Raw genomic sequence first — 16,112 nt, forward strand, 5'->3', positions numbered from 1 at the left:
CACCAACTATAAATAAAACACAGCTGTATTTTATTACAATGTTTATAACTCAAACGTTTCCATAAAGCTACAATAAATCCAGGATGTTCAAATAATAACTTTGTAAGTAGCCGGTTTGGATAATGAAAGGAGCTCACGAGTTTACTTGTTTACTATTTATAAATGTTGACGACGTCGTGAACAGAGGCTGCACACACAACCTAGACATGGACTACCTATGCAACGATATGACAATCAGCTGTTTGCTTGTAGGACTTGCAATCTTTCTTATTTATTTCTGGTCCTGTCAAAGAAGCTTAACAATACCTGGACCATTGACATTGCCGTTCCTCGGGAATTTCCTTACTCTAGCCATACAAACAAAGGTGAAAAATCGGATGGAGATGTTTAGGGACATGCAAAAGATGTATGGTAACATATACAGATTATATTATGGACAGATGCTAGTTGTAGTATTGTGTGGGAAGGAAAACGTTCACGAAGCGTTCGTTAAGCAAGCCGACGTTTTCAGTGACAGACCGGCTGTAACACATCTGAAACGGAACGAATTGGGCATTATTGAATCTAATGGGAAAACATGGAAAATGCTACGGAGGTTCGCGTTGAGATCACTGAGAGATTTAGGAGTCGGGAAAAGAACTATAGAAGAAAAAATTCTGCTTGAAAGCTACGATCTCGTGAATGAAATCTGTAAACGAAACGAACAACCCTTTAGTGTCCGGGACATGTACAATCACGCACTCACCAATATACTACATACCATTCTGTTTGGGAGCCGTCCAGACTACACTGATCCGGAATTGAATAATATTATGAGATGTATTCGTGAAATTACTGACAAGCCATTAGCTTTGTTTGCTCCAACAACCATTTGGCCATTCTTGAAACTATTTAGGAAGAACAAGATAGCGAATGAATTAGCTACCGAAATCAAAGCGTATGGTATGTTAAGTAGATATATAGAGAATCAATTAGAGGAACACAGATCGACGTTTGACAATTCTAACATTCGAGATTTTATTGATATTTTTCTAGGAACCGAGAAGAACGGGAGCGATTCTGATATCACTACGAAACAGATGGTACAAGTTATTATTGATCTATTCAATGCCGGAACGGACACTACTTCCAACACTCTGGAATGGGCAGCTCTGTATATGATCTCGTTCCCTGATGTCCAAGGGAAATGTCAACAAGAAATCGACGAAGTAGTTGGCCAGGGTCGTCAAGTGCGTTTGTCCGACAGACAAAGAATGCCGTATGTTGAGGCGACATTATTGGAGATTCAACGTATAGTTAATGTTGCAAGTTCGAGTCTCCCTCACATAGCTTCTCGGGACGCCGTGGTTGCAGGCCATCGCATTCCTAAAGGTGCCGTTATATTTGGAAATCTTCAGGTAACACACATGGATTCCAGTTACTGGGATGACCCGCTTGCCTTTAAACCGGGTCGTTTTCTGGACCCGGACTACAAAGTAAAGAAGTATAATGGATTCATGCCGTTTTCTGTGGGTCCACGTGCCTGTCCCGGGGAGTCTCTCGCTAAAGCTGCCATGTTCTTGATATTCTCTAACACACTTCAGAAACTCGATTTACGGAAGACTGAAGAGGACACAGTTCTCAGTTTTGAAGGCGAGTACGGTATAACTGTAAGCCCGAAGCCTTTTGAATTACGAGCTTTTGAGCGGGTTTAGAAAGGTATAGAATGGTCTGGTTTAACAGGTTGGGATCTCTCGGAAATGCGAGACAGTCCCACAATACAAAGACAAAATTGTCTCTGAAAAGAGGGATTTTCTGAAACGGACGTACATAAACTGCTTTTAAAAAAATATCCATAAAAAGTCTCATCTTTTATTAACAGTGAAAGATATATTGCCATAGCTGATTAATGTGTGATTAGTATGAAGAACATAACGGAGTTTCTTCAGTAGTATAGAGCACAGGACGTCGATAGCTTCAATAATCTTTGTTAATACCTTCGTAACTTGTCTGGAGTTTTTAATACACTATTTTAGAGGACTTCCGAATTGCGCATTATAGTAAACGAGATGAAATATTTCGTCAAATTTCTCAGAAAGCGAATTCATTTTTTCCTTTACAGATGTTACTTGTATTGTCGATAATTTAGCATGTCAATAAAACAATTCGAATGCTATAGACATTTCAAGGACAGTTGTACGTCCGTTTCAGGAGAGCCCTCATTTCAGAGGCAATGCTGTCTCTGTAATGTAGTACTGTCATGGCGACGTAATTTAGGCACGTAGTGTTTATGTTATTGGTTTAGCTGAATAAATACAAAACGCAAAACAACAAAATCTTGAAGAAAAGTCATGAAAACAAATAAATACCTTGGTGCCGTGGAGAAATAGTTTATCTTATGATATTTCACCATGAATTCGTGACCTTTCGCATTCGTAAACGTATTTTACTTGCTATTTTAACTGGTACAAGGAACTTCGTTTTATCATAACTTCGAAAAGATGAACGTAGCCTTATTTATGTATATTCTTGATAGTTTTGTATCAATAACCTTTATCACATAAACACCTTAACCTCAGTGTTATAACATCCATTACGAAAATTGTTTTAATGTGTAGCAACATTAGGCGGTGTACTAATTGATTGTGACGTCTACCATTTAACAGGAGCGGAACTGCTGTTTTAATGATTATCTGTGACTGAATCTTATCTATTAAGCAATTGTTTCCATTTCATATGGCTTTCAATTAACCACGTTGATTCTAATTAAATCCAATTCATGCAAGTTTATACAACCGGTACAAGTTTTATGAAATCGGTATATGATTTTTCAATCAGGCCCGCTGATATTACCATTTTTTGAATAACATTTTAACATGCAATTAGAAGACTGATTTAGGACAGACCATTTTTGTCCTATCATTCGGCTAATATTTGTACATTAATATCGCTCTTTAATATCTGTGACACTGTATATATATGTATATATGACTACTGTATTCATGACAAACTATACAATTCGTAAATACTTAATGTGTTTTTGTTGTTGTGTTTTTAAACATCTATTTACCAGACATTGTACAGTACATAAATACATTCATTGCACTCCATATCGAAGTAATAAATTATTTAAAATTGCGAACGTCTGAAAAGAAGTCTCAATGATTGAACTACTTTAAAGCTGTAGTCTAAAAGTATCATATTGGTTGGGTTTTGCTTCACTGCATAGTTTTAAGTATTTTAGGGTTCTCCTTAAAACATAAACATTCGTACATGTACATGTAGTAGTAGGCTGGTTGAACTGCACATTGTGCGTTTCTCCGAGCTAGACTCCCATTAGTCGTCTGTATTCAACTCTCTCTCGGTGTCCGCAATTTCACAACGTTAAATGGTATTCTCACTTCTACATGTAATCACACGTCACGTCTTTATTGAAAAGGTGCCAGTTTCTGAAATGTAAAGTTAATTTATCAGATACTTTCAATATTCATTTCCAAATATCTACGCTTTAGCTAATCCTCACAATGAGGCTTAATCATTATAAATTGTGATTGAAGTACTGATCTTATTGTGCATAAATATTTTATCATTAGCGCATCAAAGGTAAGTCTTATACCCCTCTGCCCTTGAGAGGTGGTTTCACTGAAAGAATTGGGTACGAGGGCCGCTTTGAAGAAACACGTTACAGCGTTTGAATAAAGTATATGATAAGAAAATGCATCAAGCATTGTCTATTACGTTTGAGGTTTGACGCTATTAAACAGTAGGTGTTATATATTCTTCACCTTTCTACACCAGCCAGGTTCTTATAGCATAGCTCTTCACTTTGTGTTGAGGTCTCATTCAGATGATGGACAGAACATGACAGTGTCTTTATCATCACGTTTTCTTGTAGGTTTCTTTATCACGTTATGATATGACAATCCTGGTAAGTTTTACACGTGTATAAACCGAGTCGGGAAAGTCAGACAAGCAATCTGTAACGCTTTGTTGAGTTGAATTAGTTGTATAATAGGGTGGTCGTGTATTTAATTGAGCCATTTGACTAATATCGTTTGTTTAAGGAACATTTTTAATCGTGCTGTATTAGATTGTATTGGAACTGATCTGTTGTATATCCCGATCATTTCTACAGGTATCGGGATGGTAATGACTTCTCTACCTATTCAATGATATTGTTTTCAAAGTTCATTCTAAAAAAGTTAATAATTTGGTGGAAATTTATAGCAATGTCTGCATGCTGATAAATATTTGTAGAACATTCAGTCGCAGATATTGCCTATTTCTTAATTGATTTGAATTTTATATTTAAGATCAGAGTAGGACAGCTTGTAGTACGGAGGTTTAGAGAAGATTGGGTTTACAGTTTCGGAGTAACTGTTTTCTAGTGGCGGGAGGCCATTCGCTATTGGAGTTTGTTTACTCTATCATATAGATTAGAATGTACAATTTGAAATTCTATTGGATTCCAACGAGCACAAGTCGTAAATAAGGTTTATACTGCTATCAAATATACCACATTGGTAATAGAATTGTACACTTACCAGAGATGATTGATATGTCGTGAGCCTTGTATTGAAGGAGGTGCTCAAGGATGTTCTTTTTAAGTCCTACTATTCTCAGAATAAATAGGGCCGTCTACCAAAGGACTGGTCTCATTTGGTTAGTTTGTATCGACGAGGTAGCACTCTAAAGTAAACAAGACAAGGGGCTTTTGTAAAAATGACAAATTCGCTGAAATAACAGTGATCCAATATTTGCACAAAAAAAGGTTTAACACCCAAGGATAGGATATCCATAATGATATGGTAGCAACACTAGGGAAAGATGCCCCTTCATATCAGGTTAGAAAGCATAAAATTCCACCCCTCGAGTTGGAGAATTCCCTACGATACCCTGAAGGTAGGGGAGGATGATATTAATCACAAATAAATCAATGTGCCACACGAGATATTTGTCGCATTTTAACAAGCTTGCTATATCACATGTACGTCCTCTATTACTATGGATTACAGATCTAAGTCTACTTTCAGAGGCAACATTCCTGAACATAAGTCAATGCTGATTATTTGGAATGTCTGTTGGTATTTTTTTTTTAGTTGCGTCATTTTTTTTGCGTAGAACGTAGCTCGTTAATCTGGAATATTGTGATATGGAATATTACGATATCAGTCTTCATACACCGGTATTTAAACTCCAAACCACGAGAATACACTAATGGTGTTCTGGGTAAAAATGAAAACGGACATATCATGGAAACAGTGTTCAACTCTTCGAAGCATTTCATTCCACAGTAAAAGCACATAACTATTGTTCCTTGGACGTGAACATCTTACAGGAGAAAATGTATTTATTCTTAAAAGTTCTGATCACAAGCTCCAGAGGATCTCCTACTGTGGCCAGAAGTTCATAAGCATAGCCCTGCCTTATGGTTACATTCTGGACACAGGAAGACCTTTTCCTAGAAGCAATAATGATGTGAAAATTACAAAAGCCATCACGGATAATCTCTCCTGGCCGGAGAAAAATGGACACTTCAAGCAATGGCTGTTTTTCAAAACACACCTTGCCTCCAACTATTTCCTTGATATCATCGAGGAACTTGTTAGAACAGTAACAGCCTGTCTAAATGGAATCCATATGGGTTAGAACACCACAACGAGAAGCAAAGGATAGGGCGCTGGCTGACAAAATAAAAGAGCGTCTTAATGTTCACAACACTTTAGCTCAGCGTGTGAAAGATGACGCAGAACTTACCAGAAGGGCCTAGTCACTATTTGTCAAACTAGATGCAACTGTGGATAATTATGACTTTCCAAAGTTAGACATAAAATACCTTCTGACAATCTCCCGTGCTACATACCAAATATCACTGGCAGTTGCATCAGTGAGCACCTCAGTGATTATCGTGACTATGAGATCTGGATTTATAGGCACTCACGGGATATTGTACGATGTCAGATCTACTCGAGGCATAGGAGGAGTGTAAAATAGTTTGGATCCAGCTTAACAGCTCCGACACCATTAATCCCATAAAGGATTGTTACTGCAAGTGTCCTACTGGACAGAGAACCATGGGGGTATGTACCCACGTAGCCAGTATCATATACTATGTAGAATACTACATGCATTTGGAAACCAGTTTGCATCCAAAAGTCAAAAGGTTTAAGACACAACTCAAGTAATGTAAATTTCGCTAACAACCGTCATCTTCCAGGTATTAGGTATGGTCGACTTGGGCGGTAAGAACTACGATGTAGACCAATACTGACATTGCCAATCAGATTATAGGACGAGGAAGCCGTATTGGATTCTAGATCAGGTGGTTTAAAGGGTAAACCAACATAAATCTATGTAGCGTTGTTGTCAGAAAATTTATTCAGAAGTTGTAACATTTAATATTTGTGGTTAACAGGGAACATGGCGGCCATTTTTAAAGTGGAAATATCACTTTAGTTTGTTATTAGTGTAGGTGTCAGTCCCTATACTAATGAAACCAAGTATAAGAACTTTATTTCAGTTCACTTTATAATGTTTCAGTGCAAACCAGATTTGCCCCTATGCTCATTTTTCTCTTTAATATTATATAGCAATATTGTCAACCAATTTTAATTACATTGCACAAATCTCCTATTTTTGGGAAATTTATTATATATATTTTGGAAATGTTTTTAGCACATTATTATGAATTGACTGCAGAAAAGTTCGCTTAATGTAAAATGAGCATGTTCTTTCTCAAAATCCATAACACTAAATTCCTATAGGTAAACGTAGGACTACCGCGGCTACCGATACCACATACAAGCTATCGTATTTGCTTCTTAGGCCATTTTGAAACCCCACCTTTGTGCCCGTGAGGAAATCCACACATACAGTGGTATTGAGATTCTGCTATTGAAATATTTCCACCGCACTTAGGTTGCATAAAGATATGCAAGAGGGATATCTTCAGAATTGCATATTTTATATGTTAACCCCCTTCGATAACAATAAATCTTTCAGAGAATAGGAGCATATTGACAAAGTCATTAGAGACTTAGTAATTAGTAATTAAGGCATAACAGTTGACTGTATACATGTAATATCGAAAAGACCAATAACAACAGCAATATCTTTTACATGTAAAATCAGAATTTTAATAAAACGGCATCCATGTTTGTGATATGCAATGTGATTAATATATATTCATATATATATATATTTATATGGTATATTTAATCGTCAACAACAAAAACGTTGTAATTAAGACAATCACATTTGGCAATAGAAAAATTGACAAGCGAACATTGTCATGGTTAACGGTCTTGTTTACAAAATGATACATATATACAGACATTTATGGTTACAAATATCCCGCGGTGCCGTACGCATTATTTACACAAGGCTGAGGGACGCATTCACACAATCATATCAATGTAACTTTCTATTAACATGAAATAGATTTTTGAACAAATGAAGCGTGAACGGTTTGCTAAAATTAGCAATCGCCAATGTTTTCACAACATGAATCGGAGAAAAAAAAATTAAAACAACACATTCTGTTTTCAAAAAATATTATGCAATTATCAGTGTACTATTGATATTGTTTGAATCAAATCCTTATAAACGAAAAAGGAAAATGTCTTTTAATAAACAGAGGTGATGTAGGTTATACGAAAATAATCCATGTTAATACGTATGAATTATACTTTAAGTTAAGTTTAGTAGCACAGCGACTGTTCAATATGTAAGATAATTAAAGGATCTAAAATAGCGTTTCATTACAAGGGAGATTTTAGGAGACTTTTATGATATAATTGTTCAAAATTTCTGGTTTTGCGAGTCTCGGAGAGCAAATTCAAAACTTATAAAATATAAATATTGTATGATACATGAACGAATTCAGTAGATAGTTTTTAGAAACTCGATTATTTGATAAAATTGAAATATACAGGTATATTAAACATTGCATGCTTATTCAGCTGTCTGTAAGATAAACCGATATAGAAATCAGCATTGCCTGTTTATGCAGGTGCTTGTAAAATATACACTTCTTGTTTATTCAGCCGCCTGTAAAATAAGTACTTATACAGCTCTACATTGCTTGTTTATTTAGCAACCTATAAACTATTCAGTGTTACAGTTCTGCATTGCTTGTTTATTTAGCAACCTATAAAATATTCAGTGTTACAGCTCTACATTGCTTGTTTATTTAGCCACCTATAAAATATTCAGTGTTACAGCTTTGCATTGCTTGTTTATTTAGCCACCTATAAAAATATTCAGTGTTACAGCTCTGCATTGCTTGTTTATTCAGCCACCTATAGCATATTCAGTGTACCAGCTCTGCATTGCTTGCTTAAAGAGCCGCAATTTGAAATATACAGTCTCAAGATCTGCATAGCTTGTTAGTTTAGCCGCCTGTATAATATACAGTCATACATCTCTACACTGCTTGTTCATTCAGTCGACCTAAGCATATTCAGTTCTACAGCTCTGCATTGCTTGTTTATTCAGCCGCCTGTAAAATATAAAGTATTCGGCTACCTGTAAAATATACGGTTCTATAGCTCTGCATTGCTTGTTTATTCAGCCGCCTGTAAGATATAAAGTATTCGGCTACCTGTAAAATATACGGCTCTATAGCTCTGCATTGCTGGCTTTCAGGTTGTATAGGTATGTTCTGTTTTACAGCTCTATATAACCTTGTTTACTAGTAGTATATACACTGTATTGTCATGCAGCTCTACATTGATTGTTAACTTCCATCAACTGTCAAAATTGGAAATAGACTATAATGATTTCTACACAAATGGCAGCTCCATCATCATAAACAGCACGACATTGCAATTAACAGTTATATATACTTTTCTGTGAAATGATTCTTTATTAGTGTGGAATAATTAAATTACTGTATGTTATTCACATATGTTTGATTGATAAATTTATTAAAAATGCTAATTTGTATGTATATTGTTACTTGATAAACTAAACCAATATGGAGCGGTACTATACTCTATATTCTTACTGTAGTGGATGTAAACTCTAGTCAATAAATATATATTGACACTGAACCGGATATATGTTCTAATCCTTTATTCACACCTTACCGGATGCTAGTTCTAGTCCTGTATCATTTCTATACCGAATGTAAGATTAAATCTTATATTGCCTTTTAAACCGGTCAAAGCTCTAGTCTGATATTGACACTGTATCGGGTGTTAGTTCTAGTACTGTATCGCTACTGTACCGGATGTAAGCTCTAGCCTTATATTACTACTGTACTGGATGCAAGCTCTAGTTCTAAAGAGTTAGATGTGGTCCCTGGTCATATACTGACACTATACCGAATATAAGCTATATAATAAGAATGATTTGTGATAGTTTGACAACTAAAATTGATATTGCTATGCAGACCAAAACACATTCTGTATTGTTTTTTTATTGATATGTATTTACTAGAATGTCTTCTCGTTTTTTCGAAAAAGACATATGCATCTGAAACAGAAACATTAAATGATCTTCTAGTAACGATACATACACCACGCATCAATCCACATGTTCGAGGTCTTCCTTATCCGTACATCCATGTCAAACCAATACTACTTCATCATATTTACCAAAACAATTGTGTAATAAAAATATACCACGCATGAACTTTGACTTGCACACTTGTATCTTTCACTAGACATGCATGTCCTCTAATCTAGCACACTTTTACATTCATTGGTCATGAACGGCACCTGACGTCACACATCTGTATAAGATACTAACCATGAATGACCTTTGACCTTATGCATGTGCACTTTTTTCATACAAACGATATAATTTTGTGAGTTATGCATGGTTTCTAATCTCACAATTAACAACAATCTTAAATGATCTGTTTGTCGCAATGTGGTATACACAAACACATTGTCTATATACATAAAATCAAACAATATTAATCATTTGCTTCAATAAAATACGTTATGATGTTGCTACAAATATATGCTAATGCCGCTGAAAGTAGTAATATTAAGCACGTTTTATACATCTCGTAAACAACTGGGTGACAACGTGTCATGGAATGAAGAAACACATTAAAAACATCCATGATGATCAAACAAGCATAAGACGTAAACACTTTTAACACCGGTTTTTACACCTTGTATGCTGTCTCTTTGTTTCTGACCAGATAGTGATAAAGTGAATGCATCCAGGAGGTAAAAAAGTACCATTCTATCCGTTTATGTCTGACGGGGAGTAATCAAATACTCGGATACAAACAGAAATGTTCTGTTAATGCTGGGTAAATGTATTTAGTTTGTTGTTTATTTATCCCTAGTTTGCTTGTTACCGTTGTGTTGCATTGCCCAATGAGACAATGATGAGTTTTATGATATAAAATGATATTCTGCATCCTAACATCACGTTTTTAAAAGATGAACCCTTATTTCACCTTTCTTTGTTGAGCTAATTGTTTGCTAAACAATATGCTTTTTTCTCTTATTTCTATTTGACAAAGTTCCCAAGCTTTTTCAATACATTAGGGTTTTTTTCCTGCTGTGTTTATACATTTATTTATTAATTTTGGATACATTTTTCATATTTTTTATTTTGGTAGTAAGTTGTTGTTTAGCTTCCAGTACCCATGCTCTCTTTGTGTTATTCTATTGAGTTAGTGATATTTCGTACCATTTTGGAAAAATTAATTGGATAACACCATTATTACGGGTGTGTTTGACAAACCTACAGATGTCTGGAGTAATTTCATGGTTATTCTAATACAACAAGAAAATCAGCAATGAAATCACTTGCCCAAAATACGTTGGAAATTTTTGACTTCCGTATATTTTTTTTTGAAAATTTTTAAAGCTAGTATTATCCTACAGGGACGATATTGAGTGAGAATTTAACATTATAATCAGGTAAACCTATTTACTATGCTGTCACCCGATCGAAATTCACAAAATTGTAAGAATGACCAATAGGAAGTGGCAATTTGTTTAAAGCCTTTAACGTGAAGCATCAAGTGGAAAAACAATAGTGTTCAATGTTAAATTGGATGTTTTCATTAACGGTGTCAGCTTTTAAGTCATATTAAAGCTGAGGTGTACTTTAAATATACATTATGATATCGTTTGCAAACAACATTTGCAATGACCATACAATTATCGGTAACAGGCTATGGAGTGTGACTTCGTATAACATAGAAAATAATAATGATAAAAAAACCCAACAATTACAGAAATTTGGTTGTTACCAATATATACACCAACGACTAAATATTTCGTACAATGTATACTAAATATTAGCTGATTTAACATTGAATGCGAATACCAATTAAACGTTTTTAATCAATGTTAATTTTTGTGTTAGTATACAGGTGGAGATCTAGATCTAAGAGTTATCACTGTCCGGGTGTAATGCAGAAATCTATATAATTTTGTGGGTATTACATGGGAAATTAATTTGTAAGTGCCATTATTTGCTTGATAATACGACAAATATATAATCTTTTCCATATGATAATACACAATTCACATTGTACTTGTCAGCATGCCACACACGCTTTGGTGTAATATCTAATATAACATTGCACGTACTATAGCGTGGCTTTATACGTATACATTGTACTTGTGTTATAATAAATGTGGCACCTACATGTACTGTACGTCATATAAATAGGGTTAGCAGTGAACCTGCCAGTCGGATACCAGTGACGAGGAGACAGAATTATTGCCGAATGACCGTGTGTAGAGGACGGATCAGAACGGAATCAATATACAATGTGTTTACTGCAGGACTACATGGAGGTTCATGAGGGTCACATCTAAAAAGAAATGTTATGCAGGACTATATAACCAAGTTAATGAATAATTGTTTATAAGGGAAATTTCAGTTAACGTTATTCGATATACTACAAATGGGTTTTTTTTTTTTGTGGATGGCTACAATTTTCATTTTACTGAAAAAAATAATGCTAATAAAATGATGGTCAAAATGCTTGTGCAACAATATGTAAACATTCTATCCTCGAAATAAATATAACCTTTCGAAAATGCAACCTCTACACTACTATGTATGACCATTGATTGCTTAACGCCGAGGTAAGTCCCTACCATATTGATTAAATACCATGACGTTTGAATCACGACGTATATTCAATAATCTGACATAAGTGAAATTTGTATAAAAATACTTTTATCATTTGTTATTTTCAATTGATAAAAGCAAAATTGAGTTCAAATTGATGTTAAAATGATCCAGAATGCTATCACGACCTACAAAAACCGCGTTTACAATTCTCACGTAAGGTAATGGTTCATGGTTATGTTACATACGAGGATGATTATAGGGAATGTTATAATGTAAAATAACTCGTACGTTTGTTATAGAGTGGTGACAGAATAGGTATATGACACATGAGTTACATACCAGTGGCATAAATGTTTTCTAACTTAAACGGCAGACATATTCAGTGACATTCATTGAAGAATCATTTAATACGGCATACACTTTATGTTACATAATGGTGCATCTGTTCCTTACTTTGAGTAGATTATGTACACAAACTTTCCCTATGATATTCATTAGTGTAGTAACCCTAGTGTCTAATAAAGGACAACTTTGGAGCTTTAGCTGACCTAAACACCCGTGTTCGTTGTAGACGAATTCATTTGGATCTCTTATTAAAATTGAAAATGCTGATTTGATACCGATTCTGGTGTAAGGTGTTTAATATGTTAACAGAACCAAATTGTACATACCTGACCTGTTTAACCATAATATAAACCAAAACAAAACATGCTGACTAAGATGTGAAAAAAGTGAATAATGCTGAACCTAATGACAATATATATATGATGTAAATTAAATGAAAATGCCGATTTTGACAGATAACTGCCACTTCCTGTTGAATATGAACAAACTTATGAATCTGTTTCGGTCTTACAAACCGTGTTATGAACTGATTGTATTCGTAAGAAAGAAATGTTTAAGTTACAAAACCATCATCCAAATTTAACAGATACATCACATATTTAAACAATACCACTAAATGTAAAATACATATACATTTGTAATCCTGCACAATAACAAATATTTGTCTTGATTAAGTGAAGACAAAAATGTCACGTTGTAATGAGATCTATACTAAGATCTCTAGGGACAATTCATTACGATAATGATTTCTTTTGAAGCCTTTATATGGTTACCTTGAGTTTGTAGGGATATATATATACATAAGAACTGACCTGCACATTAGGGTTTTGTGGAGTAGAATGGATACATGTTGAAAACTACTCTCGGATATACATTATGTATTTATATTAATCCAAGGATTGTAGATGATCAGTTATAGTATGCTGAATTAGAAACATTATTTATATTCACTTCGGATATATCCGAAGATTTATGAAACAATGGGCTTTAACGGTCACCTGAGTTTTGAAATATTTCTGTAAATTTGACCCTTTTTGATCCTGCCCACCACCCCTGGGGACCAATAATTGCATACCAGGGTTATGAAATTAACAATTTTGGTGAAGCACCTTAAGACACCTTCATCTATAAAATACTTAATTTGGTTTTTGAGTAGAAGTCTTTTATATTTCTTTATATTGAGCTATTCACTACGGTTCTGAAGACAGACATATACCTAGGAGTTTGCGGGGAGCGGGGTTGGGGTACCTGTATTAACAATTTAGTGAGAGTATGATTTTTAATGATCATTTGACAGTAATATTCAATTGTCCTATATTACCCGCTCATGACCAGTTTTAACGGCCTGTAATTTATGACACTTATATAGAAGTAAAATCAGTGATAATGGGCATACAATATATCTCCAGGAGTAAGTATTAAAACGCCACCACGCTCTAATGCCAACATTTAAAATGACGCCATGACGCAGAAGTAGGAATTCTATATTGTAAACCTATTCCACATAGTGTGTCATGTCATAGCCTTCCGCTGGATTGTCATTGCTTACACCAACGTAGTATTTGCCGTCGTGACATCGGACTTTATTTATATGTCTTTGTATAACTCCACTGCTGTCCCCCTTTTCTGGAGGTTCAATCGCAATAGCGTTCGTGTAACTAGGCGACCGCCTTAATGATCTTTTTGACCATCGAGTCAAGGACGGATCGTCCAAGTACGGACTTGTGCTAGTACATTCACTGTCCTGAAGCAAGCGTTCCTTGCTCTGAGATTCGGTACACACTCGATGCTCTTCCTCGTTGCCTTCCGACCTATTACATCTAGGATATCCGTTAGGTTTAGGATTAGGATTTTGTTCCAGTGCTTGTTTTTTCTTATGACGGAAAAGATTTCCTTCTAAAGGTTTTATACCAAAACTCCTGCAATGATAAACAACAAACAACACTAGAAACACAAAAACTGTATGCTTATAATACCTTGTTTTAAGTCAACCCAAGCCATTTTGTATTCCCTCTTTATGAAATATACTTTCGTTTACAGTAATTGATAGCGAAATAATTTAACAACTTTAGCCACGTCGACTAATAAAGAAGTTATCGGCTTTAGTTTCTGGGCAGTCTGTATTTACTAAGAACGCTTGGACTTGTTTAGATATTCTGCAAGGTGCAATTGATTTGTTTTCTTCCCTTCGTCCTTGAAAAAACAAAATAGTTATATGTTGAACACAACATCACTAACGAGTCCTAGGAGGACAAAATAGCTGTATGATGAAGTTTAACAATCGTTATTTGTGATCTATTACGTGCTGATATGAAATTTACTATTTACTTGTTTGTCTTTGGAGGAAGAGATTACAATATATTTAACAAAAACAAGCATAGTGACATGTATTAAGTTAACTATTTATCCAATATCAATGCATTGTTTCCTTACATTGTTCTTGTAATACAGAGGTATGTGCCTGGTAATACAACATATCAATGGTTTTGCACACACCGTTATAATAACTGACATATACGTACTGTAATTGGTCTTTTAGTTTTTCTATTGTAAATTTTGAAAGGTCTAATTCGTGACGAACTTTCCATAACTGAGTTTCACAGAGAGGATCTTTACACCTGTGACGTTTATGCATGTCTATGGCCTCTATGACGGACTGTTCAAATGTTAACGACTGACCCATACTCTGGAAATAAAGAATACATATATTAACTGTGATCGCAATGGTTAGGTAACGCTCTTACTGTCAACTATCAGGTAATCCAAATATCTATAACCCATTTATCTAACCTACCATGTAATCCAAATATCTATAACCCATTTATCTAACCTACCATGTAATCCAAATATCTATAACCCATTTATCTAACCTACCATGTAATCCAAATATCTATAACCCATTTATCTATCCTACAAGGTAATCCAAATATCTAATCCATTTATCTAACCTACCAAATAATCCAAATAAATATATTCCACTTGTCTAACCTACCAAATAATCCAAATATTTATATACCATTTATCTAACCTACGTGGTAATCCAACTATCTATAATCCATTTATCTAACATGCAAGGTAAGCCAAATGTTTATAATTCATTTATCTTGCTTACCAGGTTATCCAAATATCTATAATAATTTCATCTATCCAACCAGGTAATCCAAATATCCATAATCCATTTATCTAAACTCTGAGGTCATCCAGATATCTATAATCCTTTTATTTGACCAACTAGATAGTCTTAATAACTATGCCCCAAGTCCCTATCCTACCAGGTAATCCCAAATATCTAATTCATTTAACTAACATACCAGGTAATCCAAATATATATAATTCATTTAACTAACATACCAGGTAATCCAAATATCTATAATTCATTATCTAATACCAGGTAATCCAAATATCTATAATTCATTATCTAATACCAGGTAATCCAAATATATATAATTCATTTATGTAATACCAGGTAATCCAAATATTTAAAATCCTTTTATCTAACCTACAGAGTAATAAAAAAAAGGCAGTGCTCGGAGCTATCAGGTGATCCAAGTAACGATAATTCAGTGCTCTGAGCTATTACGTAAATAAACTACTAAAAATGTTAGTTATATAAACATTAAAACATTTGTTATGATTGATTGATATCCATTGTATCGAGAACTTTTAATGTCTTACGAATTGTCAGATGTAGTTATGATAAATAAACAGTAAATACGAGTAAAGCCATA

General features: G+C 34.6%; 2 protein-coding genes across 2 annotated transcripts in view; one reads left to right on the top strand and one right to left on the bottom strand.

Annotated features, from left to right (window-relative positions):
• The first annotated feature begins 404 nt into the window (after positions 1-404).
• On the top strand, positions 405-1,694 carry LOC117332983 (cytochrome P450 2U1-like). The gene has a single exon (XM_033892116.1). The coding sequence runs from the start codon at positions 405-407 to the stop codon at positions 1,692-1,694; it is 1,290 nt and encodes a 429-aa protein (XP_033748007.1).
• Positions 1,695-10,484: 8,790 nt separating this feature from the next.
• Positions 10,485-16,112, bottom strand: part of LOC117327266 (glutamate receptor ionotropic, NMDA 2B-like) — a 124,453-nt gene continuing 118,825 nt past the window's right edge. Inside the window, exons 16-17 of the mRNA XM_033884185.1 lie at positions 14,907-15,070; positions 10,485-14,303 (exon numbers count right to left, since the gene is read on the bottom strand). Coding sequence (XP_033740076.1) covers positions 13,880-14,303; positions 14,907-15,070 — 588 coding nt within the window. The 3' untranslated portion in view covers positions 10,485-13,879. The remainder of the gene's footprint in view (positions 14,304-14,906; positions 15,071-16,112) is intronic.

Source organism: Pecten maximus, chromosome 1, assembly GCF_902652985.1.
Source record: "Pecten maximus chromosome 1, xPecMax1.1, whole genome shotgun sequence".
Lineage (NCBI taxonomy): Eukaryota > Metazoa > Mollusca > Bivalvia > Pectinida > Pectinidae > Pecten > Pecten maximus.